This window comes from Salarias fasciatus, chromosome 11 (assembly GCF_902148845.1).
Source record: "Salarias fasciatus chromosome 11, fSalaFa1.1, whole genome shotgun sequence".
NCBI lineage: Eukaryota > Metazoa > Chordata > Actinopteri > Blenniiformes > Blenniidae > Salarias > Salarias fasciatus.
This window is the reverse complement of record NC_043755.1, coordinates 17471667-17494654: the sequence shown is the minus strand read 5'-3', so window position 1 is coordinate 17494654 and position 22988 is coordinate 17471667. Positions and strand designations below refer to the sequence as shown.

Below are 22988 nucleotides of genomic sequence, written 5' to 3'. Positions count from 1 at the left end.
TCTATTCTCACAGTAAAATCAACTTTTTTTTGGGTCACTTTGGGAAAAGTCCCATAAAAATATTGGGAGTGTTTTCAGAGTGTTTTATATCATGGAAACTGAGGAAATACACTCAACATTTCAGTGACCTAATCCCTGAAACATAATAGAAGGGAAAACATACAGATTATGTCAGAATGGGTTGTTTTGTGTTTCTTTTTGAGTTTCTAAAACCTAACTGGACTGGTGAGCTTTTTCTTTTTTCTAATTGTAGTGTTACTAATATTAAAGTCACGTATTAATTGTAATGCATAAAGGTCATTGTATAAAGGTCGCATATTCAAAAGACCCTAAAGGCTTTAGTACAACAGATTAGTGTGGCACAGATTAAAAAGGCCCCTATTCTAACATGCGTATTATCATTAAATTAATACTACTGTGGATGTAATGCTACATGATAGTTAGGTGTCTTGGAACAATCCCCAAATACATCCTCTAAGAATAGCACTGTATTTAACAAGATCTAATGTCTTTCAGTAACTACTTACTATTAAAGGAGGCCTGTGGCTTAATGAATATATTAAAGGGAAAATGTAAAACTGACTGTCATATATTTGACTGAATTAGCAAGATTTTTGCAGTTTTGCACATTTATAATCCTTCCCGTATTATTCAGCTGACCCTATGAAATGTTAAGGTTCAGAAAAGGAGAAATGCAAATAGGCTTGTTCTTGCTGGTAACACTTCAAATATCCAGGATTTCTTAACTCTGTCTTGTACATTTTGCACTCCATTTGAAGAAACATGTTCTCTCTGCTGATTTTGCTCCTGCAAAGCTTGAGCTTCAAGCCCTGAGTGGGTTTACATAGATGGAGCTGTGTTTTTTTTTTAACGAGACACCAATAAGCACTGTGAACTCATCCTGGAGGATATTCCTGGTTATCCCTCCATTTCACTCTGTGCACAGACCTGACTGATTATATCTGATCTCCCTGCACTGTGACATGTCACCAGTCAAACTGCTCAATGGGTAAGGTCACCGTTACCATGGCACCTGCTCGCTCATGTCTTATCCTATTATTTGTGTTATTTTAGTTGCCAGGCCATGCACTGCCTCGGATACAGCATCACATGCGCTGCTGTGAGTGAAAAGATTGAAATGTTAGAGAACAGATTTACTATATAGAGTGTAACTGAAAAACAGACCACATGTAGATTAATAGTTATCTATCAAAGGGCAAAATTCCCATTTTGGTTTCATTTAATTATTTCTGATGATCCGTGACTGTTTGTTGTAGTAACTGAAGTCTGAACATGAAGTAACCCACTGCCCAGAATCCAGACAGAGCTGGGATGCGGTTGCCTGGCATATCCTCAGTTGTATGAGCAACACCAGCTCCAGCTTTCATGTCCCGTCTCAGCGGGACAAGTTAAAAAATGTATTGGGGGCATTATTTTGACTGCGACTCTTTTTTTTTTTTTAAATAGAAGCAACTGCACCAGATGAGCTATGGAGACACAAACCACAGCCAGCCATCTGGTGCTTTTTCACCCTGTCAGTCAGTAATCAGATTAGATATTAAGCAGTAGAGTGTTATAACACACCACCGCATGCACGGAGAACACAACAGTGGCTCAGCATTGCATACATTCAACCATAACTTGAATGCTACACACGGATTTACTAAATCCTATTAGAAAAATAGGCATGTGTACATTTCAGTGCATGCACACAACCACTTTATGCTTTAAATCCTGTTGCCTGACATAACTATGCATTAACAGTATGCGTGCCTGTTTTTCAGGAGAGTATAACTGAACGTTTGTTTTTAAACATTCACCAAATCTACATAATGCCTAGTAGCTGAAATAAATACTTAAATACCTGATATATGAGTGCTTTCATTCAAATATTATACTAAGAAAACAAATAAAGACCATAAAGCACTTAATGATGCGGAGCCCTTTGCTTTCCACAACTACACATAAATTACTGTTTCAACATAGGTGCACTAAGCAACACAGGACAAATTAAACCATCGCTCATTTGCACCAATTTCTACTCAGCATAAGTACACTAAATTCCCACATGTAAGCACTTGCACACTTTCAAGGACAGGAATCGAATCAACTAGGCCACGCAGGCAGCGAGGAGAAGAGCGGGTTGCTGCCAGACCCAGCACCCCCTCTCTCTGTGGGACTCCGCCGACTGACATTCAGCCTGTTAAACTGCAGAAGACCGGAGCCGAGCGCCATCCCGTAAGTGGCAGCAGCAGCAGCAGCGGGGTGGTTTATCTGCTTGTCTAATGGTATCTGGGTTAGTAGGGTTCGCTCGCTCCTGTGGGACCTGAGGCCTCTAATTGTCACCATCTCTTCCTCTGTTGACAGGCCCTCACATTCATCTCTCACCTGAATCCTCTCTTTCCAACGGCTTGCATCTGTTCCTCTCTTTCTTTGCTCATATAGTTAATCTCCCTTATCTTTTATGTGTACCTCTGTTCATCTCTCCCTCTAAAACTCATCCTGCTGCTATTTTCTGGTGCTTATAGGCCTTTTAGTTCCTGGCTTCTCGTCTCCATTTGATCCCCCCGTCCTATTGAACCATTTCTCTTCTTTCCTCCCTCTCATCTTTCTCTCATCTTCAGACAATTTCCTCCGCTGCTTATCTTCCTCTCACTCTCCCCTCTTTGCTACCAAGAGAGCACATCATCCACACCGAAGGTCGGAGCAGAAAATATGAAGTCGAAAACATTAATTGCATATTCCTACACGCAGAGTGCAATGTTGAGTGAAACAGAAGAGCCAAACAGATCAGCACTTAGAGAGTCTGTATTCCTACTCCAACACTTATCAGGGTGATAAATCTGTCTAGACAATCACACCACGGGGAAATTCTTACCTTCTGGGTACCAAACGCAGGTCTCACATACAGTAAATCATTATAACTTCAACTTGTGTGTATCTCTCCATCTTTAAAGCAGGAAACTGACAGATGAACACTCCAGGACAAAGACTCAAACCAAGTGTTTAGAACTGATGTAAATAGAGAAAACACTGACGATGCAATTGTTGCGGCTTGCTGACTTTTATCCTCACAATTTATTACATCGGTCTTCAAGTGTGCTGTTAACCAGGATGACAGGTCATTGTACAAGGACATGCCAAGACAATCAAAGTAATTCCAGCGATTAAAAGCCAGTATTGCATCGCCCATTTCATTTTCGACTGCTAAATGTGACTCATTTCTCTGCAAGGTCTTAGTCATTATAGTATTAGAGCTCATCTTAGGATTAGAGAGCTGTAACGGAAGTAAGAATTTCGGTGTCAGATTACACTATAATACTGTATATACACATTTTATGTTAATGTCAGAATCAAAGGGCAATCGATGGCAGAGCTGTTGGTCTGGCTCATGTTAGATCAGATGTGTGCAGCTGATGAAATGGATGGCAATGAGTGAATCTCTAACCTGGAGATGGAAGTGAACCTAATACCTCCTCCGTTTGCATGTGGCATCATATTACGTTACTTTATGGATGCTATTTTGAGTACATACTTGGTAAAGGGTGCTGTGCGTAGATGCAGGCCCCCTTGCTCCAGCACAGTGGGATGCAGCCGCTGTTCTCCATTTGTTCTGCAAGGGGAATGGTTCCAGGTCTGGCCACAGGGTCCAGACAAAACTGCTGGCCCCGACAATCAGCATAGAGCCACGGGTGTAGGACAAGTCCTTAATCTGGCTTTTTACAAGCACAAGAACATCCCCATGGGATGAATCCGATCGAGGTCAAGTCAATTAAAGAGATCAGGTGAAGCCAACTAAAAAGATGTTTGAAAATGTGACCGAAAAAGTTAAAAAAAACCAAGAGTTGATGTCTTGATAGCAGGGCTCTCGCTCATCCAGGCGGATTGATGGTTGAAAAAAAAAAGTTAATGCAGGTCACAATCGCCTCCAAAAAAAGTAGCAAGTAACTCAATAAAAGGAAATACAGGATATCAAATAACCCCTGTAGTCAGCAAGCTTAGAAAACATCAGTCCATAACTGTCCGTTCCGCAGCAGGCTCAATATCCAACGCCACGGTGCAGCTAAAAGCGAAGCTGCAGATCTTTTCACTTGTAAGTAAGACTGATACAACGTCTGCCTTTCACTGCGGCTCACAATGTTAAATCTGCCCGGAGAAAAAAAAAAAAGTCTGGATTTTATGCACAATGATCAAGTAACAAACAAAGGTAAATAAAACAAAATCACTCGAACTTGAATATCCAGAATGTGGTGGAAAAATTCACTTACTGATCACAAGACTAAAATGGACCCTTCTGGAATTTGTTGCATCACATTGATTCACGGCTCGAGAGAGTAACCAGGTGACAGTAGTTAGTCCATCCAAGTCACCCAGGACAAACACCTTTACCACTGTGCAATGATCCTCTATCAGGAAAGTCTTCTGCTCGATCACCTCAGGGAGTTTGATCAGGCTTCATGCAGTGTGGATGTTTCCAAAACAGGTACTCGAGCTCGGCTCCTGAGGTTGAAAGATGATTTCCTTGGCCATTAAGGTCATCCTGCAGACCGATAAATCCTAATAAATATCAGATTTTGTACATCAGAGCAGAGTTACTGATCCAGCATATCAATCCTGAGGTGAAATTCATAAAGAGTCTCATCTCCACGGCCATAAATAAGAGTTTAGTATAGCATGCCGAATTCCCACGTTACAAATAACACTCGCAGCCCTTGCTGGGTAAGCAGGAATCTATATAATTACATCAAAGACGATCCACCAAGAAAGGTAGTAGTTTAGTTCTGTAAATCCTCAATGGTGTCCAAAGCGAATGACAAAACGGATCACAGAGCCGAGAAGAGAAAATATGGGCATCGGTGGAAAAAAATTTACCAAAATGTAGGGCAGAGAGGGGCGTAGAAAAACGGAATATAGTGAGGGAGAGGAAGATGAGAGTGACCGCTGCAGGAGGGAAGAAGAAACGAAAAGACAAAGAAAGAAAGACAAGAAAAGAAGAGAGGAGGGCAAGATGAAAAAGAATAAAATGATCAGAAGATACAGACAGAAAATGTGGATTACAAAGTGAAAGAAGGAGAAACGAAGCCAGCGGGATGAAGGATGAAAGCAGAGAAACCCCTGGGAGAAGCCGAGCCTCGCGTCCTCCAAGCTTTCCGTACAATGCACCGAGCCTGCGGGAGCTAAACAGGTCAAATCAGGTGTCTGACGTTACACAGGGACAGAAAGTGGACGAGACCCGAATGGAGAGCAAAACATCGATTAAAAAAAACGCAATGGGGGGGGGGGGGGAAGCGATGCTGCAAATGAACGCAGGTCTTGAAAGAAAGAAAAAAAAAATCTCAGGAGTGGGTTTGATGCAGTAAATCCATTTCCAGATCAGTCAGCTGTGTGTCGCTTAGTCTGGCTTCAGAAGTCTTTCTTCTGTAGCGGCCAGATCACAACAACGTTCCCGGCCGCGAGTTCCCTCTCTCACACACACGCATGCACGCGCGTATGTGCACATACAATGCCGCAGCCAAACACAAACACACTGTTTATCCAGCGAAATCCTTGAGCAGTCCAAATGAGTGCACCAAAGAGACAAGAGAGAGCATGTGTGCGAGACAGAGAGCACGAGGAGAAGGATGAGTCTGCATGCCTGACAGCAGGTAGGCAGCTGAAGGAGAGAGAGAAAGGAAATGTGAAATAAAGTAAACGCACGTATCAGAAAAAAGTAACGGTATGGGAGCCAAGTGCTTCTCTTCTGCTGTGTTTCGGCAATAAGCTGCTGTGACCACGCTGCGAAAAAAAAGCTGATCTCCAACGGCAAGACAGAGAGGGAGGGGAGGAGAGTGTGTGTGTGTGTGTGTGTGTGTGTGTGTGTGTGTGTGTGTGTGTGTGTGTGTGTGTAGGGCAAAGAAGGACAGGAAGATGACGAGAAAGAAATGGAGACAGAAATATTGTAACTCAGACCTGATACAGTGGAAGATACACCATCTGACTGGATGTTTCACTGTAAGGATTAAACTTTTAATCATGAAACCAACTTTAACAAACTAAAAAATCCAAACAACAACCACCATACACACACACACACACAAGGTTTTATCAGGATCAGCGCTCAGCTACTAAAAACATACATTCCAGTCTGTGACCTCTAGCAACACTTGTTTCTTTCTCGATTTCTTTTCATTATCCTCCCTCTTTTTTCCATCTGTCTCGGCTGCCGGCAGCAGGTCTCTGCTGCCCTCTGTCCTCACTCTGTTCTCCCTCCTCCTCCTCTTCTTCCTCTATAAACATATTCCACCTGCTTCTGCAGCACTTCAGCCCCTTTGCTGGCAGTGAAGCACTCTTGACATTCATTCCCTCTGATTTGACGGCGGCAGGATGACAGTGAACACTTTTCAGCAAAGCTTTCCCCGGCAAAACACTGACAGCAATCACACTGTGGAGAATGCAGAGAGTCGGTTCAATACTTGTCAATTGCACCTTACAGAAGAAACTTGTCCAAAGCGATGTTAAAAGCATTTACTGGATGTTTAGTTGGTATAAAAAGGAGATGGTGGTTTCTTGAATCTGTACTGAAGCATTGCCAAATGGATATGGAAGATACTGATTATGATTGAACAAAAACACACTGTGGTCTGTTTCGTTTAAAAAAAAAATCTACAAAATCCCTCCATTTCTAAAGTCAGAGTGACACGATGCTTCTCGGTGCAAATACACTTCTGCAGCACGTACTGATAGTGTGCGTGTGAGTGTTTTGGTAACGCACTTTGATTGTAGTGTCTACAGACGTCACAGTGACATGTGAACCTTTCAGAAGACATTTCTTGTTTTGACCTTCCTGAATGCCTGTATGGGAACTCTTTCTTCTCTAATGGTGCATTCACAACTGTTGCATTTCATTCAGCCCACACAAGCTCTTCTGTCAACAGTGGAGAGTTTAGCGATGAGGTTGCAGAAATTAAACTGGTGCTACCCCAAATCCAGGGTTTGCAAGTGGATGAAGACAGATTATAAAAGCAGATTTCCAATTTTACACACTTTGATGTGGTTCTAATGTAGAAGAGACCCAATAAAGAACCGGACTGTAACAGCTTCTGACTCACAGACCAAACAAAAGTCAAGAAAAGTGAAGATTAGTGACAATACTCACTTCGAATCCCACTGAATTTGTAGTTTTGTAAATGTCAAACAAACAATAATAGAACACAAACTCCCAAAACAATCCAGCTAGAGTTTTCAGGAATGCTGCATGACAGGAGCTAATCTGCATGACATTCACCAATTATGAGTTCAAATAAATATAACTTGCAATTGTTTTAAAACAGACAATACAGATTTCATGTGACAGTCACATCAAGAATTCAGATCAGCAAAAATACAGGGTCTCTCAACCACATAATTGCTTTTCATCAGAGGTTTTGAAAAATGAAAGATGTGCAGGAACTACTTGGATTAAGCCCACATCGATATAGCAGAAAAATGTTTGACAAATGTTTAACATATTTCGGAACGCCTTCTTAATTTGTCAAATAAACGTTTTGCTATTCATCACACAAAAAGTCATTGTCAGAACCCTCTTCATTCTTTGTGATCTATTTCTTTGTTTTGTTTTTTTGTCAGTTCATACAATTAATAATGCGCTGGTTCTTAAAATATGACCGCACTAATTCCAAAATGCATTGTACGTCACTTATTCCAACCAACACATTACTTTCGAAATAGAAGAGGTAATAATGTATAACAGATTCCCTTTTCAGTCCAGTGCTAAATATGAGTGTAAGGCTTACTGCACTAGTATTTTTTTCAATATTTCTCTCAACTGTGGAAACACAGAACACTCTACTAAACGCTTAAAAATCCCCAAACCATAATGATAACAATTACAGGTGAGTCACACTCAAATTAACTTGTAAACAAAGCAAAGATTCACTACTTTAGCACACATGTTTAAACTGTACTAGCTGTTTATGCGCTGACAGTTAATTGGCCACCCAAGTCTTATAATGATGTGTATTGTTCATTTGAGCAAAGATAAAACAACGATTAAACACCCTTTAATGAGAAACCAAACATCCCATCAACTACAAGCTGAGCTCAGAGTCGCAGAAAGGAATAAATGTGTGTCTGAACAGAGGCCTTTATGTTTAATAGAGCATGGCCACTAAAACTCAGAAACTTAAGGACGTTGGCCCTCATTTATCAATCCGTCTTTCAAACGGGTGTATATCTGGGCGGTGAGCTCATCGTACGACGGGGCTCGCGCGGCATTACAGAAACTTCCGTACCTCGCCGATCTCAGCGTTTGAGTGATCGGGTGTTGATAAATGCGGCGGCTGAATTTGATCGTCATTAACATGTTATGCCCTGAAATATTCATAGTTCCGAAGCCGCGCCCACTGAGGTCAAACACGGAAAAGGAGGATTTTGGCGAAAAAAGAAACTTTTGGGAGCTGGAAATGGATCCTCTCAGTCTGAGATGAAGGTAAATCCGGAGGAGCTCTTTGTTAGAATAAAAACTGAAAATTAAAGGGAAAAACACTGTCTGGAGGAAGCTCGCAGCAACGGTGAGCAGCGTCACCTGGACGATCGGACACCGGCTGAGGTCTGAACAGATTATAGGTCCGTTAATTTAACCTTGAGATTACAAATAATGAGGCTGATTCATGTTGTACAGCTCAGAGTTTTTTTGTTTTGTTTAATTATGTCTCAAAGTGAGCAGCGGCACCGCGGCCCGGTCTCCTCCACACAGCGGGGACGGTCCCACCGAGACAGAGACACACACACCCGGCACTGGACCCGGTGCCGAGAATTACCTTAGACCGAACAGAACCCGGGACCAAACAGGACCTGGGACTCAGTCCACCGAGGGCGGCGCGTGCCACCCGCTGCTGGTGCTGCTTAAATGAAAGAAAATTTATAGAAATCTCAATAAAATGTTTGACTAAACGTCCTCTGTCTGTATTTAATCTCCCTTTAGTTCATATGTCATTTTCTAGGTTACTGGCATCACATCACTGATTAAATAAATCATTTGCTAAACTTCAGAGTTTATTTACATTTCAGTCGCGGTTCTTCAGGTCCTGCCTCCTCCGTCCGACCCATGGAGGCTCTGCTGGTTCCCGCATCCTCTTGTGGCGCAAGCACATTAAAAGTAACTCTATCGGCCAATGCAATATTGTGTAAAACTGCCTGAATAAAGTCACACACATTTTCGGGAATGAACAGGAACAGCACCGTTTCCCCCGCTGGATCTGAGCGTCTGAAGCTGCTCCGCAGCGGCGCGTGTGCGTCTTTGCGCACTGTTAAACTGCGCTCCTCTCCGTGGCAGGATGAACCAGGGGACTTATTGAAAGTTAAAAATCCTTTATTAATCCCACAAGGAAGAATTTTATTAGATATTCCGTAAGGGCATAATTTTATTTTTTTATCACTTATTTTTTAATCTGTACTGAATATGTGCTGCTTGTGCTTTATGTGTTTGAGATGTGCTTTATAATTATTTTCACGCTCCGCCAGGTTTTTCTGCACTGCACCGCAAGTCCGCACTGACTGAAACTTGCGCACACGATGTCAGAGCTGTCGTGAGATTTCATCTTTCCGAACGATCACGATCAAATTGATAAATAACTAACCCGTCTTTTATATGGACGTACGACGGGTGTACGCCCATATACCGCCGTACGACCATTTGATAAATGAGGGCCATTAGGTTTTTCTTTCGCATCTGACTGGCTACAGGAGCTGAGAAGAGCCACTCTGTACCACTACCTTTCAATCTACTCTTATTTTCTATCAACATTAAGCAGAGCACTCATTTAAAATTTCACTTAACCTCAAGCCTAACTTCAACTCCAGATACAACCCCCACTGGAGGAGCGGAAAAAGTTAAGTTTAAGAAATGTAAATCATGTTTTCATCCCTCTTAGGGATGACAAGTTCTTAGCTCCAAATATACGACATCCCGCTCGAAGACATACTGTAGGATCAACAGTTACCTAGCAACGGACGAGGAAAAAAAGAAAAGGGGACTGGAGCGAGGAGCCATAAAATGCTTTATCTATACCTCTGAAATCATTCAGCTCTACCACGATCCACTTCAGAACACAGAGAGCTTCTGTAGGTCGGAGCCATGAGGAGGACCAAAAACATCACGAGAAAAGAAAACTGTGGTAAATTATATAATCAAGTGTGATAATACTATTGATCTTTCTTCTTTCCACTATATTAGAAATTATACAAAAACTACAGTTAATTGTAAATGTTGTAATACTTTACAGTTCTTTCACGGTACGTTATTAGTTTGTCACAACCCTGTTTGCCTGCAAGTAGGACAAGAATTACATTGTAAAAGTTGTACTCACCAGCGTAGTGTGATATTCTAGAAATATCTGGAAGAGAAAAGGGTACGGGGGAGAAAGGATGGAGAAAAAAGATATTACGTTAATGTTATTTTGAATTTTACCTCACAATAACAGTTCAGTAAATCACAAATACAACATGGCATAGAGTTACAGTGTTTTAAGTCCAGCCAGATGTAAAATAATGTGATGTCCACCTAAAGAATGTAAAATACATTAAACTTACTCAAGCATATATTAGATGGATGATAAGGAGGCCAAGCTGGGTCAGTACTCTCCACACACTAGCCAGAATATTCCCAGTTGGAATCTGGGCTTGATTTCATTTCAGCGTGGCATTCGCGTGCGCGTGCCTAAGTTTTCTCGTGCTACTCCGGTTTCCTCCCCCAGTCCGAAGACATGCATCTGGGAGTTAATTAGTGACACTAGATTCCCTGTCAGTGTGAATGTGTGTGTGGAATTGTTTAGCGGTCCAGCTAAACTCAGCTCCAGCCCCTCCACAACCCCAGGTTGGAAATATAAGGATGAATTGATGAAGCTACATGATTCAATAAGCTATTCCAGGGGTGTCAAAGTTAAGACCAGCTGCCCAGAGTGCTAAATCTGACTGGCAGCATGAAAACACAGAGTGTAAAAACATTAAAGCAGCAATTAAACTATTAATATTAATTTGTCCATTGAGAGCAACTCATCAGTAAGACTCAAAGCTGTCACATGACAGTAAAGAAAAAAAAATCAAGGAAAAAATATACTCTTTTATTTATATTTACGTGCATTTTTGCAGGCACCTAAATAACGACTTATAAAGTCCACTGTCCTATGCAGCGGCTCCAGTCCCTTGTTTATAGGCAGATACAAGTCAATCTCCAAACACGCTAAGCCCATCGGCAGGTTTACATGTTTGTCAGTCCTGACCAGCCGGTGACCGCGCGGCAGCTCCAATGAATCAGGAGGATTTGATATGCGCTGCGTTCCAGACAGCTGGAACGAGGCGAGAATCATGACTTGGCAGAATCTGTCTGCTCCGCCGTGCCGTGACGACTTTACCCGCCTGCTTCTGCGCCGCTGCTCGAAAATCTGTCTCATGACCTCAGTCGCCTTCCGCTCGCCACTTTCCCGCCGTGTCGTTTCGCTCACGCCACTCCAAATTCTCGTGTGGAAACGACACTGAAATGAGCAACGTGATGAAATCTCCAACACTCGAGGGCTAAGCTGACATCCGTTACTTAGCAACAGCCACAAAGCAGGACTGTGGCGGCTAATGACGGCGCCAAGGCTTTGTCTTAATGCAGGGGAGACAGAAACCATGTCCTGGTTTGATACCACCCACTACTATTCTACATTTGCAATATGCAAAGCATGTTGTTACTACAGAAACAAAGGCAGAAATGCACCCTTTTTTCTTCAATGACATGTTTGCACTAATCATGCTGGATTTCATTTTGCTCACCATAACATCAGAAAGACTTTTTTTATTACATGCTGTGATATACATTATGTGCACAAGTATAAAAAAAAAATGTAACAGGATTTTATACTGGCTCCCAAACTAAACACCTGAGAAATGCATTTAATTTTCATTCTGATGACCAATTGGCATAGTTTTTCAAACATATAAAACTATGACATATATTATTATTTCATGCTTGTGTTTAAATTCAGTTTTATCTGGTATTTAACGTTTACCATCACTTTCTCATATTGAAATGCTACACTGTATGTCAACTTGAAAATAATTTGAATCAATTTCCACTAAATTCTAACAATTATTACAATAGTTTTGAATGATCTTTTACTTCTTGATCTTTTGCTTTGGCCATACAAATTAATATCGATTGATATTAATTTCTCCACTCATTTTCATTAATTTCATATTAGTACTAAAATATGAAGTTGACATCAAGATCAAAGTTCATTTAAAACTAAACTGATGGAATCTTCTTGCTTTTGCTTACATTTTGCACAAGTGATTAAAGCGCACTTCTAAAAAAATAGAAAAAAAAAACACTGGACACTTTACATTGCATTATTCATTCACTCCATACTGGGTGGTGGTAAGCTACTATAGCCACAGATGCCCTGGGGCAGACTGACGGAAGCGAGGCTGCCAATCTGCGCCATCGGCCCCTCTGACCACCATTCACTCTCACAACTTTCATACTAGGCAAGGTGGGTGAAGTGTCTTGCCCAAAGACACGACGACAGTTTTTTTTAACACCTGCGGGAGCAGGGATCGAACCGCCAACCTTCCGGATATAAGACGACCTGCTCTACCATCTGAGCTACTGTCGCCCCATCATAAAGTATGTATTTTACTTGTGCTCACTGCTTCTGGTACAAGTCAAGTAAAATCATTTATTGCGGCTAATCATTTCATTTTAGACGTTGCTGCCCTCGCTCATCCCTATCATGAGTATCAATAGTGATATATAGCTACAGAGTGAGATATAGATGTATATATATGAAGAAAGATTTCAGTATTTATCACATTTTTTGGAGACACTGTTTGAAGGCGATTCTGACTACAGCCTGTAGAAACCAAATGTTTAATTTCTAAAACTTAACATTTGCTAAAAATGTGTTTATCAAGGCTTCCATGGAGTTATTTACACACTCACATTGTAGTAAAAGACACCAGTGAAAGCATTACTACTGACATCACAGTGATCTTATCTTTTTAAGGTTTGTAAGCATCAAGGAAACCTGAGCAAATATTTTAGTATGTGGTGTGACTTTTTTTGAATCATTATTATTTTGGCGTGAGTAATGTGTGTTTTTATGCAGTATCTTCTAAATGATGGAGAAAGTTATATAAAAAAAAATGTTGACAGGGCTGCTTTTTTGTTCTTTTTTTTCCAGCTAAACATGAGCTGCTGTAACATGAACAGAAAAAAATGGGAAGAAAATCTGATTAGGATGAAAATGCATTATATAAACATGTCTGTCAAACGTTTTTGACCCAATAGATGGGAGAGAACTCTCTAATTCTGGACAAGAGGGGTGCTTTTCACTGAATCTATGTGCACACTCTTTCCGATCAGTTGGGTTGAATTATCTTCACTGCTCTGGTCGGTTATGTAACGCAACGGCTTCGACTTCACTGTGACTACCAATGAAACCACAGATGACTGGGTTAATTAGCGCTGGAAATTGTCGCGCTTGTGCTGAAATGAAAAAGCGAACAAAAATCAGGTGGCTTTGCGAGTTACTTCACAAGCAGAACAGACAAAACACATCCAACCAAATCAAAGCAGACGCAGAAGCAGCCACCTCCCTGCATCAAGAGGAAAACTCAAGGGATTAACTTTAAGCTCATGGCAAGCCGGAACTTTTGCCGGACCGATCGTATTTGTCACAATATTTCCGCGAATAATTAATCCATAAGCAAAAACTGACGGGGGCTGCAGGCTTTTACTCTGAAGGTAAAGCTCTGCGAGAGGCCTAATATTTTCACTATAAAATACTGAGATATTACTATGGAACAAGAACCAATCAAATATTTTCATTAACTGCACAAATTCACACTGGTAAATCAGACACTGAGTAAGTTTTATTATTTTATTTTTTTCTTGCAGTCTGAACCAGATCTGCATGCATCCTTACATCTTTAAGAAGTAAGATCTGACTGACTAGTGCTGTGTAAGCAATCAAACACTCACACACAGCGCTGCTGTGGCCCGCAGAGGTGATTACCTTACAACATTTTGCTCTTTCTAATTTTTTTTGGGAAGTCAGAGTCGAACATTTCTCTTGGTTAGATGCATCGCTGCTCGGTGTGTGTTCTGCCACTTCACATAATTTCCTCTAATCACATAATCCAATTTGTTCCTGGCAGAGTTGCTTCCAAAACGTTGGCCACAAGTAGCGTGCTAATGACAAAAGCGACACAACACCAAGCCTGGCATTATCCCCCCTGTCTCTCTCACATGCACCCTCATTTATAGTCAAATAGTTGCGAGTGATAAATGCAACATTAGGGCACCCAGCAATTTTGAGCCAGGACTGGCAGCATAAACAGAAAAGAAAGCCAGGGGATTAAGTATGTATTGAACTGTGCTTTTTACTGTAAAACTACAGCACCGTGTAGAAAGTGAAGCAGCAACGGCACCAACTGTGGAAAACAAGATTCCAGATCTTTGAATAAATTTGCCAAATTTAGCACAAAGTGAAGTCATTTGTTTTAAATTTGCATGCCACAAAATTCAAACAGTGAATAAAAGTCATGAATGGAAACATGTTTTCTGAAAATGTGACTGTATTGTGCACCAGATGGCCTCGATACAAATGTTTTTTTGATCAAACGTTAATATTTTCATAATATAACCAAGCCTCTTTACACTGAATGAAGGAACACATTTGGCTGCATTGTGATTTAAAGGTTTTCCTGCTATAACTGGACTAGTTTGGTTCAATGAAAAATTCAAATATCACATAAGCACAAGTATTCACTGAGCTCCTGTTTCCACTGATCGTCCTTGAGATGTTTCTACAACTTGACTGGAGCTCTCCCTGTGGTAAATTCAATTGATTAGACTTGATCTGGAAAGGCACACACCTGTCGAAACAAGGTCCCACAGCTGAAAGTGCATGTCAGAGAAAAACAATGCCATGAAGTCAAAGGAATTGTCTGTAGACCTCTGAGACAGGATTGTATCGAGGCAAAGATCTGGGTAAGAGTACAGAAACAATTCTCCTGAAGAGTACAGTGGCCTCTATCATTCACAAATAGAAGCAGTTCAGAGCCACCAGAGCCCTTTCCAGAGCCAGCCACCCATCCAAAGTGAGCAAGTGGGAGAGAAGGGCCTTGGCCAGGCCAGACCAAGAACCCAATGGTGATTGTAAGATAGGGCTGCGCGGTATGATAATATAATATTGTGTGACGGTGTAAAAGTGTATACCGGTTGAAATTTTGCCATACCGTTTATACCGGAGAGAGCGCAGATGTCTGCTGCAGCTCTCTGAGTCAGTGTTCAGTCGTCTGCACTCACTAACAGGACAGCTGGAGCGCAATTGTTTGGGTGCGTTTGTGCATTTTCACAGCGTGTCCCGACGTCGTGCGGGGTTTGTTCGCTGCGTTTCATCGGTCAGGTAAGCACAGGGTGCGCTCGCAAACCACACCAGCGTATCCAGGAGAGGTGGTAGCCATAATGGCGGAAGGAGACACTAGCGGCTCCGGGAGTGACGCTAAAAACTCAGGTCTTTTTTTTCTCTTTCATGTTGTGATTCAGTGTTTTCTGCAGGAAAAAACTTTGGCTAGCTAGTGTGACTTCTCGGACCGTCGGGAGGGTGCTAGCGGCTACCGCTAGCGTGAGGCTTTGCACCGTCTGAGGGAGAGAGAGAGCGCCGCACACGTGGAGCGCAGTTTTTTGTTTTGTTTTGTTTTTTTTTTCCTCGCCTTGTCTGGGAGCTGCAGAATTTAGCGAGGGTGGGGCACCCGAACTGAAAAGGTCTGGCGGAAATCCTGCTGATTTTTTTAAAAATAATTTCAGTTATATAAACCGGAGTTTAAAAAATAAAAGAGGAAAATGAGCAAATGTGACAGTTTGGTTATTTTTAAACAATTATTTGAATTTACAGGGGAAAAATAATACTGTGATATATACCGTTACCGTGATATGAAATTTCCGATATCGTGAGATACGATTTTGTGCATATCGCCCAACCCCACTGTAAGAGCTCCAGCGTTCCTCTGAGCAAATGGGAGAACTTCCCACAAGGACAACCACTTCTGGAGAAAACCAGGGACTGCTGATCACCTGGCAAATACCATCCCTACTGTGAAGCATGGTGGTGGCAGCAGCACCCTCCATCTTGCTGTGTGGAAGCGCTAAGTCGAACTTTTTGTGTGAAATTTGCATGTTCTCCCTTGACATGTGTGGGGTTTAAGTGATTTCTAATGTCTAATTTGATAAGCTTAAGATAATGGACGGCTCTCACCTATCCATGGGTGTACATACAGTATATGACTGTGTAAGAGTTTATTCTTATTAACTATGTGATGGACTGGGGATCAATTCAGATGGCATTCTGCCCTTGAAAAGATTAATTAGTGATTCTAAAATTTCTGGTCAGTGTGAATGTGAGCGTGTGTTGACCTGTCCAGCATCTTACAACCCTCAGTTGGATAAATCAGTGTAGTAGAAGAATGAATGGATGATTCAGAATTTTTAAAAGAAGTTTTAAAAGCCTTCATTCAGCCATCCTTGCCAATGTCACCATTCTTTGTATGGTCAGAATTGACTCAGCTTTAACCTTTCAAATCCACAAATAATGGCCCAAAACTTAAATCTTTGATTAAAAATAGCTCTCAAACATCTGCCACTAGAGCTGCCTGAGATATTTTCAACTTGCATGCACGCTCCTCAGAGCGTCTCCCTCCTACTCTTTCACCCCCCTCTTCTCATGTTCTCGGGCTCTTTCTTCCTCTCTCCCACTCAGAGTAAGAAAACTATTGCCTCTGGCTGTAAACCACAGAGGCTACGCCAGTTGACACCAGGCTAAGGGCATTGCACAACTCCCGTTTTCATCGGGAAAACAACAACAGCCTTTCTGCGGCTCCGTTGCACTGATCATGCTGTCAGGATGGAGTACGACAGAACGGAGGGGCGCACAACCGAGTGCAGCATCATAGAGTAACACAAAGCTGCCACAGTAGCAGCTCCAGCCTTAATGAGGTGGCTGTCACTGTAAGTAGCTGCTATAAAAATGTTATTGTAGCATTGGGACTACTGCAGGGGGAAGGAAGGAAGACAGAGGACACTCATTTAAACCCGCACCCTTTTTCACATCTGTGTGCTTGCATGCCGTGACTTCAATAAAAGCATTTTCTTGTTGTCTGATGGAACACCTGTGTCATAACCTTAACAGAGGCCAAGCTGCCGGGTCAATTACTTGTGTATATTTCTGCAATGCGCGTCTCAGATTGGACAAGATGCTCTTCGATACATTCCAGTGCACAAACAATTCAGAGCGTTCAGCGGTGTGCAGAACAAATGCTGCATAAAGTTGCCAACATTGCTTACATCTGTTCCATGACAGTTCATTATCGCTGTTGTCGAGCAATTCCCCTTCATCAACAACTGCAACATACCACACATACTTTTCCTTTGTCAGGGATGACATTTACCTGTTATGTTTTGATGTTATACAGCATTGACTACATGAAATGTTATTAGAAATGCAGCTCACAACTACCTGAGAAAGCTTTATTAATTTTGTTGCCATTTTATGCAAATCACAACACAGGGAGCCTAACAGGAGACTAGTTAGGGATTGAAGTTAACAACAACAATTAATGCCTTTGCCAACTCAAACTCAAAAAACTTTTTCCAGTTCAGTCATTTCACTGTTAACTTGTTCGTGTGCATACATAATCGTACAATAAACAATACTGAAGCCCTTCATTTGTGCATTTGATTAAATCATTTATGCACCTGATTTGTTTGAGAGTTCCATTATCTCCTTCATCAACAGAGACTGTTTTTGACTTCATAATAAAGTCAGTTCACTGCTTCTACTCACAGAGCTCAGTTTTAATCCTGTTATTGTTCTCATTCAATTCAATGACTTCTAGTTTGATTTTGTTGTTGCTTATTACACCAACAAGCCTTTTTTACAGGGCGTTTTATGGCTTTTCCTCAGTGTGCAGTGCACTGCACCAAAGTTAACGTTCAGACATTTATAAATACATTAATTCGAAATGCCGAGTCTCTGGGGTCCCACACAATCTTCACATCTCCCAGTACTTGCAGGAACTGAAAATGAAATGGGACTTTGTCATTATGCAAGTTACTCACAATGCTTTATACTTCTCTATAAATACATTTGCATTAGTCTACCTGTTAAAAATAACCACTAATAAAAACAGACAGAATTTACTTCTTTTTTCCTTCAGAACTCTTTAGATACACTTCATTTCACAACCTAGTAAATGGAAACTTTGGGTCAAAATGCAGATATAAATCCAATGCCGTTTGTGTTTAGCCAAACAATCAATAAACCTAATGTATTACTCGACTGTTACATAGATATAAAATGAATTTATTTGTTGTGTGGACACAGCAGCACAATAGTTCTCTGCATTTAACTTGTCTTGAGTCCTTCAAGACCATTCACTAGTCAACAAGTTTAGGGGCCTTGCTTAAGGGTCCACGGTGATGGCAATAAGGATGGGGACACTTTAACCTTCCTCATTGAAATCTATGGACCAATCCCAAGTTTCAAACCAACAACCCTCCATTTACAAGCTTACTTCACTAACCACAATACTACCACTGCCCAGTTAGCTACCCGTTTATATATTCTCAAGTACCAAAAATGTACCAAACAATATTTTTTTTTAACAAAAATGTACATTTCTGGAAAATTTCAGACACAGGTGTTGCAATGATGCAATTATGCATATTGGCTAAGCTAAAGTATAAAATGCCTCACTGCTGGGAGCATTGCCTCAGACTGAGGACCTCCTTTCCCTCTAGGAATTGCTCCAACTTACCATGAAGCTCAGTAGAAGCAGATAAACTCACTCCCATGAACAAGCTGCTCTAAAACTATTGTAAAAAGCATATTCATATGATTTTATTTGATATGATATCTAAATTTGACTATCATACAGCAGATCTTTGACCCCAGTTCAGAAACCTCAAGCTTCAACAACGAATGCTGAACTGTATTTGTAGTAACAGATTTGTAGCCATTGTACCATCTCAGCCATTCCTTGCATGGAGGAACTTCAGCAAAACAATGAGCTAAAGATGTAAATAAAGGCAGACTGATGGTGGCACTATGCTTTGACTGATCTCTTCCAACAGAGTGCTGCCGTATTATTCCCAAATTGTTTCGGCAAATTAAGTGTAACACTTTCCTGTAATGTCTTCACTGAAGACATAATAGCTGTCCCCAGCTCATGGATCAGCATTCTCCTTGAGATATTAGTCACAGTAGGTGTGAAGAATATAACACCAGCCATCAGGTATCTTTGCTTTAGTTATTAGCGCAACAGCAGAAAACATGGCCCGGGGCACAGGATGGGTGTTGGAGGTGGAATGGAGCTGGAATTCAATACAGCACAATGTTGTAACCACATTTCAGGCAAGACAGAAGACGGAAAAACTCTAAAGGTAGATATTTACATACTTCATAGACTACCACTTCTGCTGCAGACACAAAGGGACATTGCATTTGTTTACTTGTGCCTAAGAACAAGTTGTGATCAACTGGAAAGACTTACAAAAAATACTGTGCAATCTGATGAAATGTACTTTCTTCACCAATATCAACTACTGAGTGTTGTTGTTTTGACTTGTTTCAAACACTCTGATGCACACCTACATGTAACCTCGTCAACAAGCAGAGGGACAACTGAAAGCTGTGGGCTGCTGTTTTAAATGCATTTAAAAAAAAAACAGATTTATGTGCTGTTTGACTCAGCTTCACAGGTATGAGCGGACACCACAGTTCAAAGATTCCTTATCGTTTCACATGTGGTTAACGAGCGCTGTGTAGATGTGATCCACGTCAACACGTAGACCTGCGGTGCCTGTACGAATGCTTGTTTATTTTGGGACACAAGCCTTACAGGTGAACGTGCCGGCATACATAAAAGCAGAAGCGAGTTCACTGTTATGAAGTTGAAACTCATCTTACTTCCAACCAAACTGAATCCTATGAACAGACAGCTTGCCTAATAGCTATTAATTTTTGAATTGCCAAATGGCGTCACAGTCTGTGAAGTCTGACAGCTCGAGTCGTGATTACGGTGATGGTAATAATGTCAATGACAGCTGCTGAAACAATAGAAAACGTAGCGGAGAACTAGTTGTTGTATTTCATCTATACAAGTGTATGGATTATAAATTATTTACAAGAAAATTAAAATGTATTCTCTGTAAACACAAGGCTACACAGTCATGCTGTGTTCTGTGGGAGCAAGCCTGCCGTGTACGCTCAAAAAACATTCAGGGCAACAAATCCAAACAAGCACATTTGTGCCACCTAGCTCATCTGTCAAATTCGTTGTGAAAAGTAACTGTGCGAGTTTATCCAAGGAAATCGGAACACGCCGCCACCATATCAAACCCTGATACGTCTTTGTTTGTGCTTCACTCTCTCTTTCTCTCTACCTGTCCGTGAGGTTTTCACATGCAACTGCTTGCACAGTGGTGAGCGGCGCAAATTCCTTTCCAGCCCTCAGCCTGTCAGACCCTCTCTCCATGACTGCTTAGCGCAGAGCGCCCATACGCCGGTCCAGTCGGGGCCGAACCGCCTTGTCAAGCCATCAGTGTGACTGCACACGTACGTACCTCCATTGGTGCAGCCCAGGAAGTCCCAGAACTGCATGCTGTTGCACAGAGGGCCGAACCTCCAATAGATCACTAACACCCTGCGTCTGTGTGTGTGTGTAGCTCTCCTGTCTTGCTACTTCCTAGTTGGACTGTATGCTGTCACTTATAGGAGAGGGAAAACACCCTCCCACTGATTTGTTTCCCACTGACACACCTGGAGGCCGGGTTTCATTTCCAAACAGCTGCCTCTCGAGCTCTGATTCCTGCTGTATTCTTGCTACTCTCCCTTCCGTTCCATCTTGTCAACCACTGCTTGTCTTGCTCCCTCTTTCATGTTTATCTCACGAGTAAAGATCAATCCAATATTCTTTGTGCCGTTCCTCTCATTCCTGCCTCCTTGTGTTAGAAGAAAATAGCAGGAGAGGACACAAGGAGAACAGATGGAGGATGTGAAAATAAAGCCGCTGCTAAAATTTTGCACAGACTGCCATTATTCATACTATAAAACACACCATTTTACCTAGAGAAACTACATTATTTATTTAAAAAAAATGTAATAAATTGAACAATTCACAAAAAGCAGGGCTGAAATGCCAGAGAACAGAACTCTGTAAGGTTTTATATTAATGTGTGACAACTTTACAAAAACAACAGGAAAGGCAACGGCAGCCCTGACCGGATCCAGCAAACATTAACTAGTCTTTCAATGACACACAATCCACACAGTTAGGTTGTTGGGTTCATTTATGAGAAGGAACATTATACTGTACTAAGACTTTAGGTGAATTCAAGTGAATTATTTCACTTCTCAACAAATGTGGGCATTTTCTCAGAAAATACTATGATTATGTTGTTTATTGTTTGAATATTACAGTTTAAGGAAAAGGTAATGTAATGAAAAGTGATGTCAGAATTTCATTCAAGTGTGCTCATTGTTATTCTACAAAGCACAGTGTTTTTCAGCACATTATTCCATACAAATATCTGTAAATGCACACTGGGATGCCCTGCATGAAGAGAGCAGGTGCTCCAGGACATTTACAGGGACGTGACTGTGAGCAGTGAGAAAACAACATGGGAATGAGGAGGAAACCAACATATATGTAGACTAAAAGCAAAACACACAAATCACATGTAGAGAGCTGTTGTTTACCAACTTTAATCCTGTCAATTCTAGCACTGCACCTAAATTTCAGCTTAATCCCCCCGGAGCATGCCAAATGTATGAGCTGTGGTGCTGAAAGCAAGGCCTTGTTCAAATATTAATTCACCTCAATCGGCCTACGACAGCAATAAGTGTGCAGTATTGTGGTTGACAAGGCAGCAGAGCCACCCCAAAACACTGGAGACGCGCAGGTGAAGAGTCCAACAGCCCCCTTTTGTCTCCAAACGACGAGCCTCAGTCAAGGCAAGTCAACAAAACCCAGATGTTGGAGGCTCCGCATGACAGAAACCCTCCGTGGCTTGGACCTTTGCACCTACCGGAGGAGCGGGGAGGGCGCGGGGAGGGAGAGGGCTGCTTCTCGGCCACTGCACCACTGTCTGTCTGCGAGGAATACAAATGACTCCGCGCTGACTGAACGGACACTATTTCATATCAATGAGCCCGCGGTGCTGCCCCTGAATCACCAGCTCCCCACAAGCAACACACCCGCGCGTATCGCATTGTTAACCCCATTGTCTATGTGTGCGCGTGTGTGTACGTGTGTGTATGTGTGTTTTGCCCCCCCTTTAATGCTAAGCTAGCTCAGCTAACGGTGGGCTATTCCCACTCAGTCCGCCCGCGGGAAGGATCGATACTCACCCGCTTCAGCCCCGGAGCCCGGCCGCACCTACTCCCCGTCACCGGCCACCTTCTCCAGCAGGCAGGTGTCAGTTTAATACAGGTCTGCAGCAGCTGGCGTGAGGACCGGCTCGGTGGCTGCTGCTGCTGCTGCCGCTGCTCCCTCTCCCGGTCTGTGTTTGTCCACAACAGCGCCGTGCCCGGCTGACGGTGTCCACTGACGTTAGCTGCTAGCTCCGCTGCTCTCTTCCAACATGGCTGCAGCTCTCCGGGCTCCCTGACAGCAGGAGGAGAGAGGGCTCCGACGTGTCTGCTGCTACACCCTGGGTCCCAGAGTGTGTGTGGGTGTGTGTGTGTGTGTGTGTGTGTGTGTGTGTGTGTGTGTTGATGTCAGAGCCCCCCTTCACTGTGATACACCCATCCCCCCATCCTCCACTTTGAGGATGCATGCAGGAGGGTGTGGAGGTGGAGGTGCTTTACATTGCCCTGTGTGTTCACAAATTGATGATATGAATATTGAATGAAGATCAGGAATAATGCTCTTTTTTTCCTCAGAAATGTTTATTTTTTTATGAGAAC

General features: G+C 42.1%; 1 protein-coding gene across 16 annotated transcripts in view; it reads right to left on the bottom strand.

The window, feature by feature from the left end:
* LOC115396825 (focal adhesion kinase 1-like) overlaps window positions 1–22702 on the bottom strand; it is a 64525-nt gene extending 41823 nt beyond the window's left edge. For 14 of the 16 annotated variants that reach the window (XM_030102869.1, XM_030102871.1, XM_030102877.1 and 11 more), the window contains exon 1: window positions 3536–3845. In XM_030102869.1, the coding sequence (XP_029958729.1) occupies window positions 3536–3608 (73 nt within the window). In that variant the 5' untranslated portion in view covers window positions 3609–3845. Of the gene's footprint in view, window positions 1–3535; window positions 3846–10346; window positions 10374–20644; window positions 20742–22430 lie in introns of those variants that run through there. The other 2 variants (XM_030102876.1, XM_030102870.1) reach the window with 2 other exon arrangements.
* Between the last annotated feature and the right edge of the window lie 286 nt (window positions 22703–22988).